Genomic DNA, 17,451 nt, shown 5'->3' on the forward strand with positions numbered 1-17,451 from the left:
TGTTTTCAGCGAAATAAATGGAACTTTGTGACATGTTATGATTTTGTAATTTTGGTCTCTCTCTTTAAGTAAAGTTGCAGTGTTTGTAGAATATCGCTTGCATTTAAGAAAATTGTGGCAGTGTTTTGTAGAATATCGCTTGCATTCAAGAAAATTGTTGTAGTAGTGTCTTATGTATTTTTCTTTAATGTACTATAATGTTTGAAGTTAGATGAATTTGCGGTATTTTTCTGTTTCTTTTGGTTTTAGATGAGTTTGGTGTCTTTCTGTATTTTTCTTTTAACCTGCTAAACCCTAACTCAATACTTTTGTTCTCCCTTTATTTTGCATTACTCACTCTCACTCAAACCACCTCTTAGGCTCATCCTCCCTCTTCCTCAAACCCAACCTACCTCCTTCTCTCCAAATAGTTCTCTCTCCTTTCCGACGCTGAGACTGTCGAGGCTTTCATTGCTTAATCGTTGAAGGTCTCAATGCCAAACTTTTTCAAGGGGTGGGATATGTGAATTATCCAATTGAGATAAGGGGAGAGCTCCATTTGGATGCATACACATATATGATCCGAATGATTCTTTGTAAATATGATCTTCAAATGAAGATTAAGAAATTGAACGGTTATGATTATGAAATTTATATGGTATATATACGTTATCTGTAATTTCTAATTATGAGTTACAAGCAATATAAATAGAGAGCCAAACCGCAAGTAGCAAGATTCCCATCAAATTTCACCCCTCCAACTTCAACTTCTGTGCTATCTGAAGGGCATGCGGGTGCTCCCTTATACAAATTGATGTAAATAGAAGATTTGGTTAAGATTACTAACAGGATATCCATGTATAAAAAGTCAAAATCAATTTTGTCTTCGGGGGCAGATTAAGGAGTCAAAATACAAATTTGATTTCATTCTTTAAGGTACCCTTAATTTTGTGCTGATTCATCCCTAACTGTGCTCCTATAATTATGCATCCCTAAACTCTAACCTCTTCCCATTAGGAAAGCACTAAAATATGGCGTTACAGAATCAAATTTTATCAAATCCATATTTAAAAAACAAGATTATGACCACTCAGTACTATGGTTTGGTGGTATTCCTCTTTACTTGGAAGTGAGAGGTTTTAGGTTCGAATCTTATGGATGACGAATTTTATATCAAATTAGACTGCATATTGTGTGACTTAGCTGAACTCCCCATTCCCTAAAAATATCGATGTACTCACAAAAAAAAAATGATTATGTTATTTTCAATTGCTCTAAGTAAGGGAAAATGATAGGTTGCATAATCACCCCAGTACCAAACATTCATGTGTAATTTAACTCGTTTAATCTTTTAATACATTAGAAAAATATAACATTCATGTGTAGTTCCTCTCGCTTATCTTAATCATATAACAACCAATGCAGTCCCACAAAATATAAAACAAAAGGAAAAAAACACCATAAAGGAAACATAATCTGTCACTCATTTTTGCCTCTATTATCATTATTATTGCTTTTTTTAAAAAAAAAAGTTTAAAGTGGTCAGACTGACTGACCCATCACTGCATTCTTTCTTCTCACACGTTCTCTGATTCTGTGGGGAAATTCAAGCCTTTCTTCTTCTTCTTCTTCTCCTCTCTTTCTCTCTCCAAAAAACAGAAATGGACGAACATTCTTTGTCAACTGTTGCATTTGACAGAGCAGTACAACAGGTTTCCTCTGCTTACCCTTCTTTTTTCCTTTTTCCATCCTCATCATATCCATCAATGTATTTAAATTCTGCATTCTTTTACATCAATTTTCTTTTAATATTTATGGGATTTAGTATTGTTTATTGGTACTTCAGAATTTTTCTTGTGTTACAATTCACGTTTCTTTTCAGTTGTTTAACCATATATCACTGAAGTCTGGAGATACAACTGATTTGAAGATATCTCTTTTCAGTTGTTTAACCATATATCGCTTTTGTTTAATAAAATAATCATATTTTAATTGCAGTTCTTTAAGTCAAAAATTATTTTCTTTGAAGACATAAACAGGTTGCCAGTTGATATGAATCCATAGAACCAAAAGTTGTGTGGGGAACCATCTACTTGTTAGAATAATATAATAATTTTAAGATTCTAGTCGCATGTTTACCGTTATTTTGATAATATTGTGAATTTTAAGCAAGTTGAGTAAGAAATAGACCGAAGTCTTTGAGTCTTCTCTTCCCATTTTCCCAAGCTCTCCTTCTCTTCTGATTTTCGCTTTATGTCCGGTAAAAAATTCCATTTTGATGTTTGAACAGGCAGTTGTCTCTATGAAGAGGGGTGCTTATCTGCTGAAATATGGACGAAGAGGGAAGCCCAAGTTCTGCCCTTTCCGGCTTTCCACGGTAGACTTCTGTACTGTAACTTGGTATCAATGATTTCAATATGTACAATCTTCTTGTAGCTCTGGATCAATGCTCATGAAATTTGATTGAGCTGTCTGTTTCTGCAGAACACTACTTAAATGTATTATTACAATTGTCTTTTGGTTGGTAACAAAGGTATCCTCAGCCCAGAAAAAATCCCATGGGACTGACTCTCATGGGGTTAATTTAAGATTTTAGACCATTTTCTATGGCATATTATCAAACAACTTGCTTAACCTTTCTACACTGTGTAACATTTTCTTGGCCAACCGCAAAACCTTTGTTATAGCTTAACTTTTACACATTTGCGATGTGGTGATTGATTACCAGGAGGGTGCTGTAAGATTTATAGTCTACAATATTGCCAGCTTGGAAAACGTATTTCTCGGCAATTGTTTTGAACATGTTCATTAAAATCCAGCATGAAGAGGAACTATTATACATGCTGATGTCCTATTTACCAAATCTGTATGATCTATTAATCAGTATTCAACTTTCGTGCTACTTGCATTGCTACTCTTTTTTGAAGTTAGAATTGGAATCTGACAATCAATTGGTTCATATCCCCTTGATAGCAGTACAAACGTTGATCCAGTTACTAGTTTTAGTCCCTTTATTGCTACCAAGCAGAGTAATGATGGATACCTGAGTTTCACTTTTTTCTGGATGTCAGGATGAGAAGTTTTTGATATGGTGTTCCAGAAAGAAGGAAAGGCAATTGAAATTGAGCTCAGTCACAAAAATTATACCCGGGCAGTGGACAGTATGTAATTCAGATTGACGTCAGATTTTAACTTGTTTTATTTAACTCTTAACATCACACATTGTTTAGCAATATGCTTCTTTGCTCTATATCATAGGCGGTTCCACTTATGACAGGTTAGTTTACAGGGGAAACTGGAACCAGAAAGGAAGGGTCAATCATTTTCAATTGTCTATGCACACAGTGAATGTTCACTTGATCTGGTAATCTGATGTCTCGATTTAAGTCTATTTCTTCAATGCCTTACGATCAGTAGTTCCTTTGCTCATTGTATCTCATTAATCTTTATTGTTCATTTTATATAGATGTGCAAAGATGAAATCCAATGTGATCTTTGGATTTTAGGGTTGAGGGCTTTAATATCCCTGCATCGCCATCCTAGACCACTTAATAATTTGGGGAGTTTCAGACAGGTGCAAAGTTGTCTAAATAGTCCGGCAGGTCTTTTTAGGAGAAGGCAAACTCTTGGAATAGTGGATGATGGCAACGAGTTCTCCCAGGTTTTTATACCTTTTACATTTTTCTCGTTTCTCCAACTATTCTATTGTTCAATAAGTAGCATATCAATATCTGAGTTTAGTTTTAATTTAGTTAGACCATGTTAGGAGATGCATTTTTAACCATCATTCAATTTTTCGTCTATTGATTTTTTTGAAGGTGAGAAGCGTATGCAGGAGTCCTACTTTAACACCTTCTGAGAGGTGTATTTCTGATGGCATATCTTTTTCTTCTGATAGCTTTTTTTCGTCGGAATCAGTCCTATCAAATATGCAAAATGTAATGGACATCTCAGTTCCAGATTCTCCATATATTGGATCAGATTATCTCAAGAGGAAGCGAATATATTCTGATGCCGACTGTGAACCTCCCAGGTTTGTTTCCTATGCCTATGGAACCTCAAGAATTGAAAAGGACAATATTTTGAAAGATGTCATGATCTGGGGTGAAAGTATTGGAGGGAATGTAAGTGGATTGCAAGCAGATTCTTTACTGCCTAAGTTATTAGAAACAACTATGACGATGGATGTACAGAATATATCTTTAGGAGGGAAGCATGCTGCAGTAGTTACGAAGCAGGGGGAAGTGTTCTGCTGGGGTCACGCTAATGGGGGAAGACTAGGGCACAAAATCAATATGGATGTGAGCAACCCTAAACCTGTTGACTCCCTTAATGGGATCCAGGTGAAATCTGTTTCGTGTGGTGAATATCAAACATGCGCTCTGACACATTGTGGTGAGCTCTATACATGGGGAGACACAAGTTGCGGTGCCAGTTTAGAGGCCGAGGAGAAGAGTTTCAGTCAGTGGTTACCGCATAAACTTTCTGTTCCGTTGAATAAAATAAATGTATCATATGTCGCTTGTGGGGAATGGCATACAGCTATGGTGTCCACTTCTGGGAATTTATTTACATATGGAGACGGAACCTTTGGGGTACTGGGGCATGGAAATCTTGATAGTGTTTATCAACCAAAGCAAGTAGAATCTCTCAAGGGTTTATGGGTAAAATCTGCTTCGTGTGGTTCATGGCACATGGCTGCTGTAGTTGAAATCATGGTTGATTGTCTCAGGTCCAATTCAATTGGTGGGAAGTTGTTTACATGGGGTGATGGGGATAAAGGGAGGCTAGGACATGTGGATCATGAGAAGAAGCTTTTACCAACTTGCGTTGGGCAGCTTGTGGATCATGATTTTGTTCAAGTTTGTTGTGGAAGAATGTTGACTGTTGGGCTTACCAATAAAGGTGCAGTTTATACAATTGGAAGTTCAGTACATGGGCAGTTAGGGAATGCTCAAGCCAAGGATAAATCAATCACATTGGTCGAAGGGAAGCTTAAAGAAGAGTCTGTTAGAGAAATAGCATCCGGTTCATATCATATAGCTGTTTTGACAGCCAGAGGAAATGTTTATACCTGGGGAAAGGGGACTAATGGACAGTTGGGATTAGGTGATATCAACGATCATAGCACACCAACTTTTGTGGAGGCTTTGAGAGACAGGCAGGTAGAAAGTGTTGTTTGTGGATCAAATTCAACAGCTGCAATCTGCTTTCACAAATCTATTTCTGTCAGCGACCAGTCAGCTTGTTATCGATGCAACCTGCCTTTTGGGTTTACTAGGAAGAAGCACAACTGCTACAATTGCGGTCTTCTATTCTGCCATTCTTGTAGCAGTAAGAGGGCTATGGATTCTTTGCTGGCACCCAAGAAAGGCAAGGCTTTTCGAGTCTGTGATTCATGCTTTAGCAATCTGCAGAAACTTACACATTCGTGTAGATCATTCAAGCAAGAAAATCATAGTAGCATGAAGCTATTGACAGAAGAAAAGTCAGTCCCAGATGGGAAAGAAGAAAAGGCTGGAGAAACACCTAAGTACGGTCATCTATTATCTATCAAACAGGCTTGTTACAAGAAACGCCAGTCTCGTGTGAGGACCACCACCATGAAAAACCAAGAAGGAAACCAGCAGCATCTAGAACCGGCTTCTTCATCCTTGAGCGAAGAGCCACGATGGGGCCAAGTCTCATGCCCTGATCTATTTAAACCGTATTATAGAGAAAATTATACAGCACTTAACTCTCTGTCAAAAGATCATTTATCTTCCGTCGTCCCAGTGCATTCAGAATCCACAATGTCCGGTGCCACTAATGCAGAGAAATGCATATCCATGTCAGATGAGATGCTTATTGAAGAAATTCAGCGGCTGACAGTTGAGGTGATTCTGTCTTATTAATTTTGTTGCTTATGTTCGTATCCATTTTTATTCTTATTCTTTGGTGTATGCACACACATGAAAACTTGTCAGTGTTTGGTTCCTAGTTTTGAACTTACAGTCACCATTTAGGCAATTAGGAAGGTTTGGCAAGTTTTACTACTTTATATAAACTTTTTCTTAAACTGATGTTTGTACTCTTTCAACTAGTTGTATAAAAATATATTTTTATAATCTTTTGCATCTGTCATTCACTTTGCTCATAGTAGGCACACAACCTTGAAAGGAAATGCAAAATTGGAAGCCAGAAGATTCATGAATGTGAGCAGAAGACTGAGGAAACATGGTCTCTGGCAAGGGATGAAGCGGCTACATGTAAGGCAACAAAGGAGGTTATTAAAGCTTTGGCATTAAGGGTAAATGTGTTGCTTCTCCTAAAAATTAGGGGGTTATGTTTATAAAAATGCTGTCGTTTTTCACTCTCTGACTTTCCATTTTGCTTTTGAAGGAAGTTCATGCCTGCTTTTTACGACTTGATTTTCATTTTTGTTCCATGTTTTACAGTTGTCACACACTTTTCTATGGCATGGAACTTGTAGAAATTGTACTTGCTGCCTTATCATTCGATATTATTCATATCTGGCCCTTCTTATTATCTGTACTTTTACAATTCTACCTTGTTTATGCACACTCATAATCCTACTTTCAATCTCTTCGAGAAGCCATTTTGCTTCTTTCCTTGGATCTTTTTCTGGTCGATGAATTTTCCCAAAATAATTAATCTTTCTATATGGATCTTGTAACTCCCCCTCTATCCATCCTTTATATAACTTTTCTGAAATGCTTTCCTGATACATAACAACGAGAGTTGCTTCACATGGTTTTAAAGTTTTAAACATAAACTTACCTTAAATACAGCTAATGAGAGTCTTAGATTCTCACTCCCCCTTCTTTGTAGGCTTTCTAGTCACTAAATTGGAAACTTATCATGCATCTACCTTGCATTTCTTCAAATGATTGAAAAAACCAAAATATTCAATTTACAAGATCTGAAAGTACATATAATTTATTTTGTGCAGCTTAAAACTAAAACTATTTCAGAAAAGGCGTCTGCTGGAAAGCAACCAAACAATGGAATAGATACAAAACTTCCTCAACTCACGCCACTAAATACAAATACACCACTTCCTGAAGTAGATAGTGTATCGGATTCGCCTGCTGTGTTGTCTGATATGCCGAAGTCAGAACCCCATGGTAGGGACACTAAATCGGCAAAGCTTGAATGGGTAGAACAATTTGAACCTGGAGTGCATCTCACGCTTGTTGTGTTGCCAAATGGACAAAGGGGGTTAAAGCGAGTGAATTTTAGGTATTTTCTATCTGAATTATTCCATGTCTAGGTTATCACTATTTTGAAAATGATCTTACTGGCTATACTTACGCATTAATGATGTATGTTAGAATTAATGAATGGAAGGTAACCAATATAAGTTTGGGACATATCTTCTTCTTATCAATTATTAGGTTTAGTTTGTTTACGAGCATTTCCATCCTCTAGATTAAAATCCGTATTCATCTCTTTTCTTCAAAGCAAAAAATGCTTAGTTGTTGTCCTGTTTGTTACCTTATTATCCAAGAACACTGTATATATGTTGGTGTTATAATCTTATCAATTTAAACTGGACTATCGTTGCTACTTGGCGTTGTGTTTAGCAGCCAGAAAAAGTTCGCTGACAAAGATGTAGAAAGATGGTGGGAGGTAAATCAAGGCTTGATATACCAGAATTATGGCATTGAAGGATATGAGAACTCTACAGAAGATTAACTTTTAAGGGCTGATCTTTAATTACTTGCCCTTTGTATTTGGACGTGTGTACATCTACGGTCAATTGGCAGGCAGATTTTTACGTAGATTAACGTTGTAGGGAAGAAATTTATTGTGTTTATGCATTGGCTGCCGTCCATATGAAGTATCCTGCATGTGTAATCCCCATGTACAGGTAGTGAAACCCTAGTCTTCATTGACAATATGTGGCACCCTAAAGGATAAAGCTCTCATAGCCAAAACAACTGGAACTCAGAGAAATCTGTAAGTTTTAACTGTTAAATTTTCCACATTGCTGAGTTTTGCAGGGTGCCATTTTTCAGTATGTGGTTGGGCCTGTAAATCTCAGTGCAAAACCATGGACCCTTGTAATTGTTGGCATTTTCTTCTGGGAGCCCGGCCTTCTATATGCGTCTAAGGGATTTTCTGTTAGAGCGTGAGCATATAAACTAAGAAAATTGTTATTAGCACTTTAAAAAAATCATTTGGCACTCCAAACTTTCTATAATTAGAAAGAAAAATACACTTGTGAGGAGTGTAGAATGTGATTTTTGGAATGCTAATAATAATTCTCTAAACTAAAACCAAATGATAATAGAAGTGAGAGATCTATGTTAATTAAATCGCTAAGGAAATAGTTCATTTTTGGGAAATTTGGAAAAGTAACCATATTTTAGACCCCATATAGAATTATAGTCATTATTTTAGTTTTATGATGATTCTAATCAAAACTTGATGTAAAAGTACTAATATACCCTTAATGACAAAAAATTTCCTCATTACTCTTAACCATGAAAAAACAACAATTAGTTGAGATCTTGAAGTATAAAAGAGGTGGCCTCTTGAATACTACCCAATACCCCTACTCTCGAACCCCTCCATTTCCTACACTTCTTATTTTATTTTTATCAATATATATAGTAGATATAGATATTCAAATGTAATTAGAGAACGTGAGAATTGAAGATAACCAAGTAAACTAAACATAAAAATTAATCAAGAACTGAATCTCCAAAGCAAAATTTGAATATAAAAATAGAGGAGCAAAAACTCTTTTAAGCTAAAATCTGTGTGAGGTTTTTCTGCTAAATTGGTGATTGAAAACATAAAAGCCAATAATGTGATAAATCTCGAATAATATAAAAGCCAATAATGTAATAAATCCCAAACAAAAATATTTACATCATGTGCTGGAATGGAGTCTAATTGGATTCTTGCAAGTTTGGCGATTGTGGCCTGTCCCACCATAGCGATTGCACTTCTTCACTATCCTTTCCTCCCCCTAAGATGAGATTCTGTTTGTCTTGCGTCTTCGAGATACAACTTGTCTAATTGGAGGTAACACAACTCTATTTTGCACCTCTTCCGGCACACTCCATTCACTCTTGTTTCCAACCGCCCAAATGGGCTTCGTATACGCTAACACAATTGCATTGGCTGTGTAGAATTTGGAGCACATATTGTACACTGATGTGTTGTGAATTCGACATGCAGCAGTTGCATAGATACATGGAAGTTGGTTGAGATCAAACTCCTACATGTGCATGACTTGGCATTTAGATCAACTATATGATATAAGTCTGCACATTATCAAAATTGGTATTGTCATGATAGTCATCAGTAAACTCAAAACTCACATCTATTGAAGTCTTACTAATCTGGGCATTGTCTTGAAGAACTTGACTTGGTTGTTCATCACCCAAAATGTCATCATTCTCTTGAATTGCCACTGTTGGTGATGGGGAACTGCATGCAATTGGGTGTTCATCTTCAGATTCATTTAGAGGATATGCTGTAACATATAATGGAATCTTGTTCGGTTTTGCAAAAAGACTTTCACATACCCAACTAGTCACATCGTATTTTGCATTCCTAAGTTGCTCATGCATTGATAATGTACTGAGATTCTAAATTCACTCTGACTAACACGAAGACGTTTATATATACCATGTATAAGATCTTGATGAGTAACTTTGGTTGACACTACCATTGCTTTCGCTTGACGATCTATGTATTGGCTATCAACCCTCCTCCATCCGTAGTGGACCACGGTCACAAATTGAGTCATATTTTGAAGGAAAATAAAATTAATTAGCGCATCTAACTAACTTGCAAATATATTAAAATTAGGAAAAAGTTTTAGAGAAAAATTAATTAGTACATATAACTAACCTGCTTATGCAAAGTGCCGAAGAAACATTGATATGGTTGCTTTATTGGAGCTTCTATCTCTTAAATCAACTTGTTGATTTGTCGAAGGATTCATAATATATTCACCCACATTGGAACATGAAAATCATTAAAGTTTTGATTAAAATCATGATATGAAATATCAAAAAGTTGGTTTAGGAATTGGAAGCTACAATTGACCAACTATACCATTGTTTATTGGACAATTTGAAAAGGTTGCTACGTCCTGTTGCCTTTTTTTATGGTCAGAACATCCCTATTGCTTAATTATGCAAAATCGGCAAAGAGTGCTCTTCTAGTTTAAGGTGAGAAACCAGAAGGTTGCGAGATAGTTTAAAAAATGTTTTGTTTTTGTTGTGAGAAACCCTAATATAAGGGTATATTAATACTTTTACATAAAGCTTTGGTTAGAATTATCATAAAAATAAAATGGTGGCTATAATTCTATATAGGATCTAAAATACGGTTACTTTTCCAAATTTCCCTTCATTTTTCATTGTTGGACAACCTTAACACGCCATCTCATGTGTGGGGGTCGTTTAAGCGAAACATGTGAACCATATATATTTTTTCAACATTTCGTGAACTACATGTATGGTGATGCCCAAAAATAACATGTGCCAATAACATATTAGAATGTGAGCATTTAACCTAAAACCAATTAAAAGTAAGAGGGGTGGGTCAAAATTATCTTAACCATTTAGACAAAACTTTCTTTTTTGATGTGGGACAACTCTCAACACTTTCATGATCAATGTTGCCCATGTGATCATATAATCCTCTATCCATACGAGTGTAGGAGTCAATTTGAAAATATGTCTCTAATAGGTTTATTAATCGAGATAAATTTTGGGAAATGTTAACAACACTTCAAAGAAGTCATCCTACACTTCAAACATATAGAAATACTTACAAGAGAGGAAATATATTTGATAGGAGTGCATGATGACATTTTTGGTGTACCTTTAACAGCCCCTAATTTTTTTTTTTTTTTTTTTTTTGGGGTGGTCGCCGGGGGGGGGGGGGTGTGGTATAAGTTTCTATAAACATGTTCTATGTAGTGGTGGGTCCAAGAAATTTTCTTCTTCATGCCAAAAGGCAAGAATCTCGCATGCCATCCCGACTTGCCCTTGGTTTCGTATCATTCCTTGGCCTTACCCTCTTTGAGGCATTTTGTTGAACACTTAACCCTAGCAGCCATACTGACTGAGGACATCAAATGAACATACGTGTATGAATAACGGAGAATAGGCGGAATTACATACTTTTGCTAATAAACTTAGGCCACCTCGTTAAGTAATAGCGGTGGGATTAATTATACTAGAACCCACAAATTTGATATGTAGCAAAAAGAAGAGAAAAATAAAATGGAAAAACTGTTAGTTGGGTTGGGTAGCTAGCTTATACCAATGACTAGAAAAGACGAAAGGAAGATACTGATTAGTTTTCCAATCGGTTCTAATTAGGAACAAAAAGAGAGGAAGGAATGTTGGGGATGAGCATGTGAAAATGACAGTCTTGAGTTAGAACGCCGCCGAAATTCGTTTCCGCGATTTCTCGTTAAGAAAAGATAGATGCTTGCAGAAAAGGTCAGTAATGCCTCCAATAAGACTCCAAACGTGGACAATATGTTCCAAGAAAGGACAAGATCGAAGCATGGGATCAATGGAGAGAGAGAGAGAGAGAGAGATGGATTAAGCTTGTTAATAAAGATGGGAGGAATCATGATCATGTTGATTGGTTGAGGAAAAAGAAATGTGTAAAGTTAAAGTAGCCTAGAGAGGAAATATCAGGTGGGGGTGGGGTGGCAGCTTCCCCATCTTTATTTGCTTGCTTTTTCCATCGTTGCCTTTTTGTTCTCTTATTTACAAAACCCCAAGCAACCCCCACATTCCAACCTCTCTCCCTCCCAAGTTTTCCAGTCTCTTTCTCATTCAGTTCCCAGCTTTGGATCTTCATCTTCTTCTTCCTCTCCTAGCTAGCTAAGGTTGGTTTTTGCGTGTTTAATTGTACGTACAATAATATTATGTGTATTACGTATGATTTATTAATCATAAATTCTCTAATAACTAGGGTTTTGTGGCTAATTGATTGTTGCAGGGTGTTGTGGTGCGATTCTTGATTTTTATTGAGGAGACTTGTCATCCAAGTTAGCTAGCTATTAACATTTGTGCCCTTTTATTATCATCAAGTGGAAGAACAAGAAGAAGGTCCATCTGTATACATGGCTCCTGTTTCATTGCCTCCTGGTTTTAGGTTCCATCCCACAGATGAGGAATTAGTTGCTTACTACCTCAAAAGAAAGATTAATGGCCGTAAGATCGAATTAGAGGTCATAGCTGAGGTTGATCTCTACAAGTGTGAGCCATGGGACTTACCAGGTACTCCCTCTCTGAACTGTCTTTATAAATGGTTTTTCTAGTAGTGTATTTCTTTCCCTTTTTTCTCATTGTTTTATTAACTACTTAGCTTGTTAATTGTTCAAGTACCTCAGCTAATGTTTTAGGCTCAAATTTTTGGAAATGATTAATTGAGTTGAAATAACAATTACTAACATGAAGATATGACTCCATAATTGAATAATTGATTAAAAGCAGAATAATTTCAACTTGGCCTGAGTCTTTAAAACTGTTTACTTCCCCTACAATTCCTTATTTATAAATTTGTTTACATATAGAAGTCCAGTGCCAAAATATTAATTAAAATGAAGACGGGGACTTCAAAATGGATTAAGGGCGATGTGTTATGTATAAAGGAATTTGATCTTTTGCCTCCTTTAGGCATGCTTATCCTTTATTTGTATTCAACTATATTCATATCGAATATTTTTTATTTATTTAAAATAACTATTATTAAGGGAAGGAGGGAGAGTTCAAAGTTATGAGGGTGGGGGTTATGAAGGGGAAAAAGAGGGGGGGGGGGGGGTGTGTTTTGAACCCAGGACGTATGGGTAGAAACCCAACACCCTATCCACGAGAACCATCATGGGGTGGCCTAGTGGTTGGGGACGAATTCCAGGCCCGTATTTCACACGACACGTGTTGGGTTCGATTTATGACGCTGATGAATTAGGAGAGGCTGAAATGCCTCTGTGAGTCTTCCGACCTCCGGAAGGGTGGACTGCCGTGGTGAAGCCATCAGCTGGTCCTTTAAAAAAAAAAATCTATCAACCAGGATATTGAACTACATGCATATCGCAATTACTTAACAATGAATTAAGTACATGTTATTTTGGTAACTAATGATGAAATACTTCCTTACTTATGAGTCAAATATGCTGAACTTTTAACCTTTAAATATCCATTAGTGCTTATTAAATAATAATAATAGAGTGTAAAGAAACTTCAAACCACCGACACATGGTCCCTCGATCTTTAGGGTTCCTGTTGTGAACACCAAGTTTTATAGTTTACAGAGAAAGAACCAAGTCAAAAAGCTAGCATGGAAAAAGAAAAGGATTGCTTTTTGTGTGCGACTGGTATGGGTTGCTTTTTGTGTGCGACTGGTATGGGTTCCAAGCAATGCTTTCCAAGTTTCCATGCACTTCTTCCTTCACAGCCTTTTCCACAAGGAATGTTCTTAATTATTGGTAATAGTTAATAACTAAGCCATGCAACATGGGCTTAAATTCAAGAATTTTATGCTGCTAGCCTGCTTGTATGTTTATTCCGGTTGCTCTTCTAACGGTGACATATTCTTTTGTCAGCAATTCATTAGATAAATGGTTCATTTTATAAACACGTGATAAAACATCTTTTAGATATATAGATGTTGTCAATGGGACTATGTCTTGGTGAGAATTTCTCTTCCAAATGAGTGTGTTTTTATTAATATTTTCTTATGTCATTGGTATGATTAATTTTTTTTTTTGTTATTTTTAAGGGAGTAACGCTGAGGAGATCATAATTTTGTACTACGTTTTCATGACATTTTTGTATCACATCAATAATTAAATTATCTGATTAGCAGATGATGCATGCGGTCTCCCGATAATTTCTTTCTCTGCTTGAACTTGCTCATACAAAATGCATTGGCAATGCTGTCATTGTACAATGTTATGGTGTTTTTAATAAATCATCTACTATTCCGACCGAAAGAAAAGCAACCAAACTGAAATATTAACAAATATACAGGAAAGTCATTATTGCCCAGCAAAGATCTGGAGTGGTATTTCTTCAGTCCACGAGATCGAAAGTACCCTAACGGATCGAGGACCAATCGTGCTACTAAAGCTGGATACTGGAAGGCAACGGGAAAGGACCGCAAGGTAAACTCACAGACGCGTGCGGTAGGCATGAAGAAAACCCTAGTTTATTACAGGGGAAGAGCACCCCATGGCATTCGAACCGATTGGGTTATGCATGAATATCGCCTCGACGAGAGGGAGTGTGAAACTGCACAAGGCTTGCAGGTTCAGGTTCTTTTTCTAATTCTTTCTCAAAATTCACAATTAATTTGAATTAAATTTCATGGTAATAAAACCCTCGTGCAAATTAATTATATTTATTTTTAAACATATATATGCATGTACAGGACGCGTATGCGCTATGTCGTATTTTTAAGAAGACTGCAACGGGGCCAAAGATAGGAGAGCATTACGGTAGCACAAGTACTACCAATTACCAGCTGACCAGTGACCACTCATCCAGCGTTAATGAACTATATTCTGATGGAGGAAGATGTGAAGATTTCGAGAGCTCAAGTTATCCGATGCAAATGCATAATGCATGCTCTTCATCACCAAACTTTGTTCATAAAAATTCACTTGATGACATGGGTAGAAAAAGAGATGGAAAATGGACACAGTTCTTATCGAAAGAGGCATTTAATTGCTCGTCCTCATTTTCTCCATTTCCCAATCATGAAAACGTTTCACACCCTCCATCTAAGGTATTACTAATTTTTATATCAATATATAAAGTTCTATAGAGAAATTACGTACTACAAATTTCGACATGTTATTATAAAAGAAGTGGTCCAATATCTTAGTGAATAGGGTGTTAGATTTTTATCCATGCGTCCTGGGCTCGTAACTCTCATTTCCTAAATTATTGTAATAGTTTAAAAAAAAATTACTAATTTAAACCGTAAAAAAATTCAAATAAGAATTGTATGTATATTTAACAACATACCATGCATCCTATTTGCAGGTTGACATAGCATTGGAGTGTGCAAGGCTGCAACATCGACTCTCACTTCCTCCATTAGAAGTGGAGGATTTCCCTCAAGTTGGACTCACCGACTTCAAAACGATGCAATACTCAAATCCTGCACTTGACACCACAAGTACTGAAACTGATGCTTTGCAGGAAATTCTTTCAGTTGCACATGTTTCTCAAGAAATGGTCAATCAATCCAGTAATCTTGTGGATCAGACATGGGGTGGAAACTATGCTCCCCCAGCCAATGACTTTAGCTTTATGGTTGACCGAGATGCTCATTATAATCAGATTACTGATCACTTGAATTCTATGAGATATGTGGATAAAAAAACATGGGGAAATTCGTATACACGGTCAATCGAGATTGGAGACCTGAAGGATGATTTTAGGATGGAGAATACAGCTGAGAACCTAAGATGGATAGGAATGTCCGACAAAGATCTGGAGAAGGTACATTAATTTACAATTTAACTTATCAACTTACCATCCATCATACTTGGCTTGCATAAAAATATAAAACCAGCTTCTTGAAAGTGCAGTTTGACTAAAAGTCAATGATCTCTTGCTAACCCTAATGCTAGATTTCCATTGAAATGCGTTACTTTTATTTGTTATTTCTTGATATTAATATACATTCTCCTTTTCTGATATTGGATAGAGCTTCACGGAGGAACACAAGATAATTCCAATAGAAAACATTTCATCTTTTCGTGGGGAAGAAGAAGAGCAACATTATGAGGCTCAAGGTGTATATATATATACAAGAGTTGTATTTCTTATCTTTCTTCTCCGAGGTTAATTTGCGCTTAGGTTATTGCATTTCTTCTTTATTTTCGGCTAACAAATTAAAGATACGATTACAGGAGGACCTGGGCATCGTAGTGGCATAATCAAGGAACTCAATGATAATGAGGCAAACGATGATGATTTCTCGCTTAGTTTCATCAATGAAGACCCGAACGAGAACTTCCTCCATGATGGAAACATGGATGATTATTCAACTTCTCCAAGCTTCGAAGTCATCGAAGAAGTTCAAGTAAATCACGGCATGTTTGTTTCAACTCGGCAGGTGGCTGAAACATTCTTTCACCAGTTAGTGCCTTCACAAACAGTTAAGGTCCATCTAAACCCAGTGTTCGGCCAGAACCTTTTGGTAGAGAGAGTTGTTACACAAACAAAGTCCGAGGGTAGAGGTTCTTTCTTTGAGAGGTTCAAGGAACTTGTGATGGAAAAGTTTGACGGAATTGCCAAATCAACAAAACCATGGAGGAAAATTGCAAGCACTCTTGTTTGTGCAGTTACACTTATATTGATGCACATAATCATCTATCTTGGGCAACATATGGAAGGTGAGAAATTGATGGATGCCTTCACCACAACTACAACTGCAACGATTGTGGAAGAAAAAGGAAATTCTAACATTAGCAAGAAGGAAGGACTTGGATTAATTAAGTGGAGCAATAAAAAAGAAAAGGTTTGCTTGGTTAATATAAGAGGTGGGAATACTTGTAGTGTGTTTCTGAAGAAGATGGGGATTTTCCTCACAGTTTCTTTGGCTCTTGGTACCATGTGGGCTAACCACAATATAATTCCCTCTTGAACTCTACCATTTTATTTCGGTTCTAACAATAGATTGTCTGTTTGGGAGAGGGGATAGTTCAGCCTAACCCATAGTTGTAAGTTCAGATATATCTTCACAATTTGTATTTTAAATTGACATAAAATCATGTAAGAGTTGATATTGATTTATTCTAAAAGAGATTTCCTTGTTTTCATTATACTTTCTTAATCATGCCAGAAGGGAGCATACTTTCTGACCATGTAATTATAATACATGGCAAATTTTTATTTGATTGTAGTATTACTCAACAAAGTTTAGTGGCAAGCTAAGCTCTACACAAGTTTTTCTCCTTACAAGCATAATGTGGGAAATTGCTAGTTTCCTTATTTGTTATTATATATGTTTTTTTTAGATTGACGCTAAAACCACTAAAATTACCTATAATATCCCCATAGTGGAGACTGGGATACAAATATGTGTAGCCATTTGTTTTCATTTCAATTACTTTGGCAAGTTATTTGATCCCCTCAAATGTGCTAGTTGTGAGAACTTTACAACCCATTATGTTTCTAGTTAGGGTAATACTAGGGACTAAATTTATAAACTAAATTTTGTAAATCAAATGATATGGTTGTTAATGATTAAATTATTACTTAAGTGTTGATTAACGTGCTTATTTCATATTGGTGACACATCATTTTATTTGCAAATTTTGGTCTACCTAGCATTACCCTTGTAGTTAATCCATTTCCTTTATTTTATAATTGAAGTCAATTGTGGGAGTTATAAATTATAAAACACTCATCCTTTCTCTTAACGGTCCTTGTCATGAATTCCACTATTACAATAACACTACTAGAA

The 17,451-nt window shown here is 36.3% G+C and overlaps 2 protein-coding genes across 2 annotated transcripts; both read left to right on the forward strand.

The window, feature by feature from the left end:
- The first annotated feature begins 1,640 nt into the window (after nucleotides 1-1,640).
- Nucleotides 1,641-8,117, forward strand: LOC137740772 (PH, RCC1 and FYVE domains-containing protein 1). Its single transcript, XM_068480581.1, has 9 exons — nucleotides 1,641-1,691; nucleotides 2,270-2,356; nucleotides 3,051-3,140; nucleotides 3,257-3,343; nucleotides 3,446-3,640; nucleotides 3,798-5,855; nucleotides 6,122-6,268; nucleotides 6,932-7,138; nucleotides 7,986-8,117. The coding sequence occupies exons 1-9, from the start codon at nucleotides 1,641-1,643 to the stop codon at nucleotides 8,115-8,117; spliced, it is 3,054 nt and encodes a 1,017-aa protein (XP_068336682.1).
- Nucleotides 8,118-12,091: 3,974 nt separating this feature from the next.
- On the forward strand, nucleotides 12,092-16,676 carry LOC137738706 (NAC domain-containing protein 54-like). The gene is made up of 6 exons (XM_068478180.1): nucleotides 12,092-12,248; nucleotides 14,001-14,284; nucleotides 14,401-14,757; nucleotides 15,018-15,479; nucleotides 15,688-15,775; nucleotides 15,893-16,676. Exons 1-6 carry the CDS (start codon nucleotides 12,092-12,094, stop codon nucleotides 16,627-16,629), a joined length of 2,085 nt encoding a protein of 694 aa, XP_068334281.1. The 3' UTR covers nucleotides 16,630-16,676.
- The last annotated feature ends 775 nt before the right edge of the window (nucleotides 16,677-17,451 follow it).

The sequence above is a fragment of the Pyrus communis genome, chromosome 7 (genome assembly GCF_963583255.1).
Source record: "Pyrus communis chromosome 7, drPyrComm1.1, whole genome shotgun sequence".
Lineage (NCBI taxonomy): Eukaryota > Viridiplantae > Streptophyta > Magnoliopsida > Rosales > Rosaceae > Pyrus > Pyrus communis.

Bases quoted from the DNA above. Each gene is read 5' to 3' on its own strand.
- LOC137738706 (XM_068478180.1), top strand. From the start codon at position 12,092: ATGGCTCCTGTTTCATTGCCTCCTGGTTTTAGGTTCCATCCCACAGAT. The intron at 12,249-14,000 runs GTACTCCCTCTC...ACAAATATACAG, and splicing joins TGAGCCATGGGACTTACCAG to GAAAGTCATTATTGCCCAGC. The intron at 14,285-14,400 runs GTTCTTTTTCTA...ATGCATGTACAG, and splicing joins CACAAGGCTTGCAGGTTCAG to GACGCGTATGCGCTATGTCG.
- LOC137740772 (XM_068480581.1), top strand. From the start codon at position 1,641: ATGGACGAACATTCTTTGTCAACTGTTGCATTTGACAGAGCAGTACAA. The intron at 1,692-2,269 runs GTTTCCTCTGCT...ATGTTTGAACAG, and splicing joins TTGACAGAGCAGTACAACAG to GCAGTTGTCTCTATGAAGAG. The intron at 3,344-3,445 runs GTAATCTGATGT...CATTTTATATAG, and splicing joins GTGAATGTTCACTTGATCTG to ATGTGCAAAGATGAAATCCA.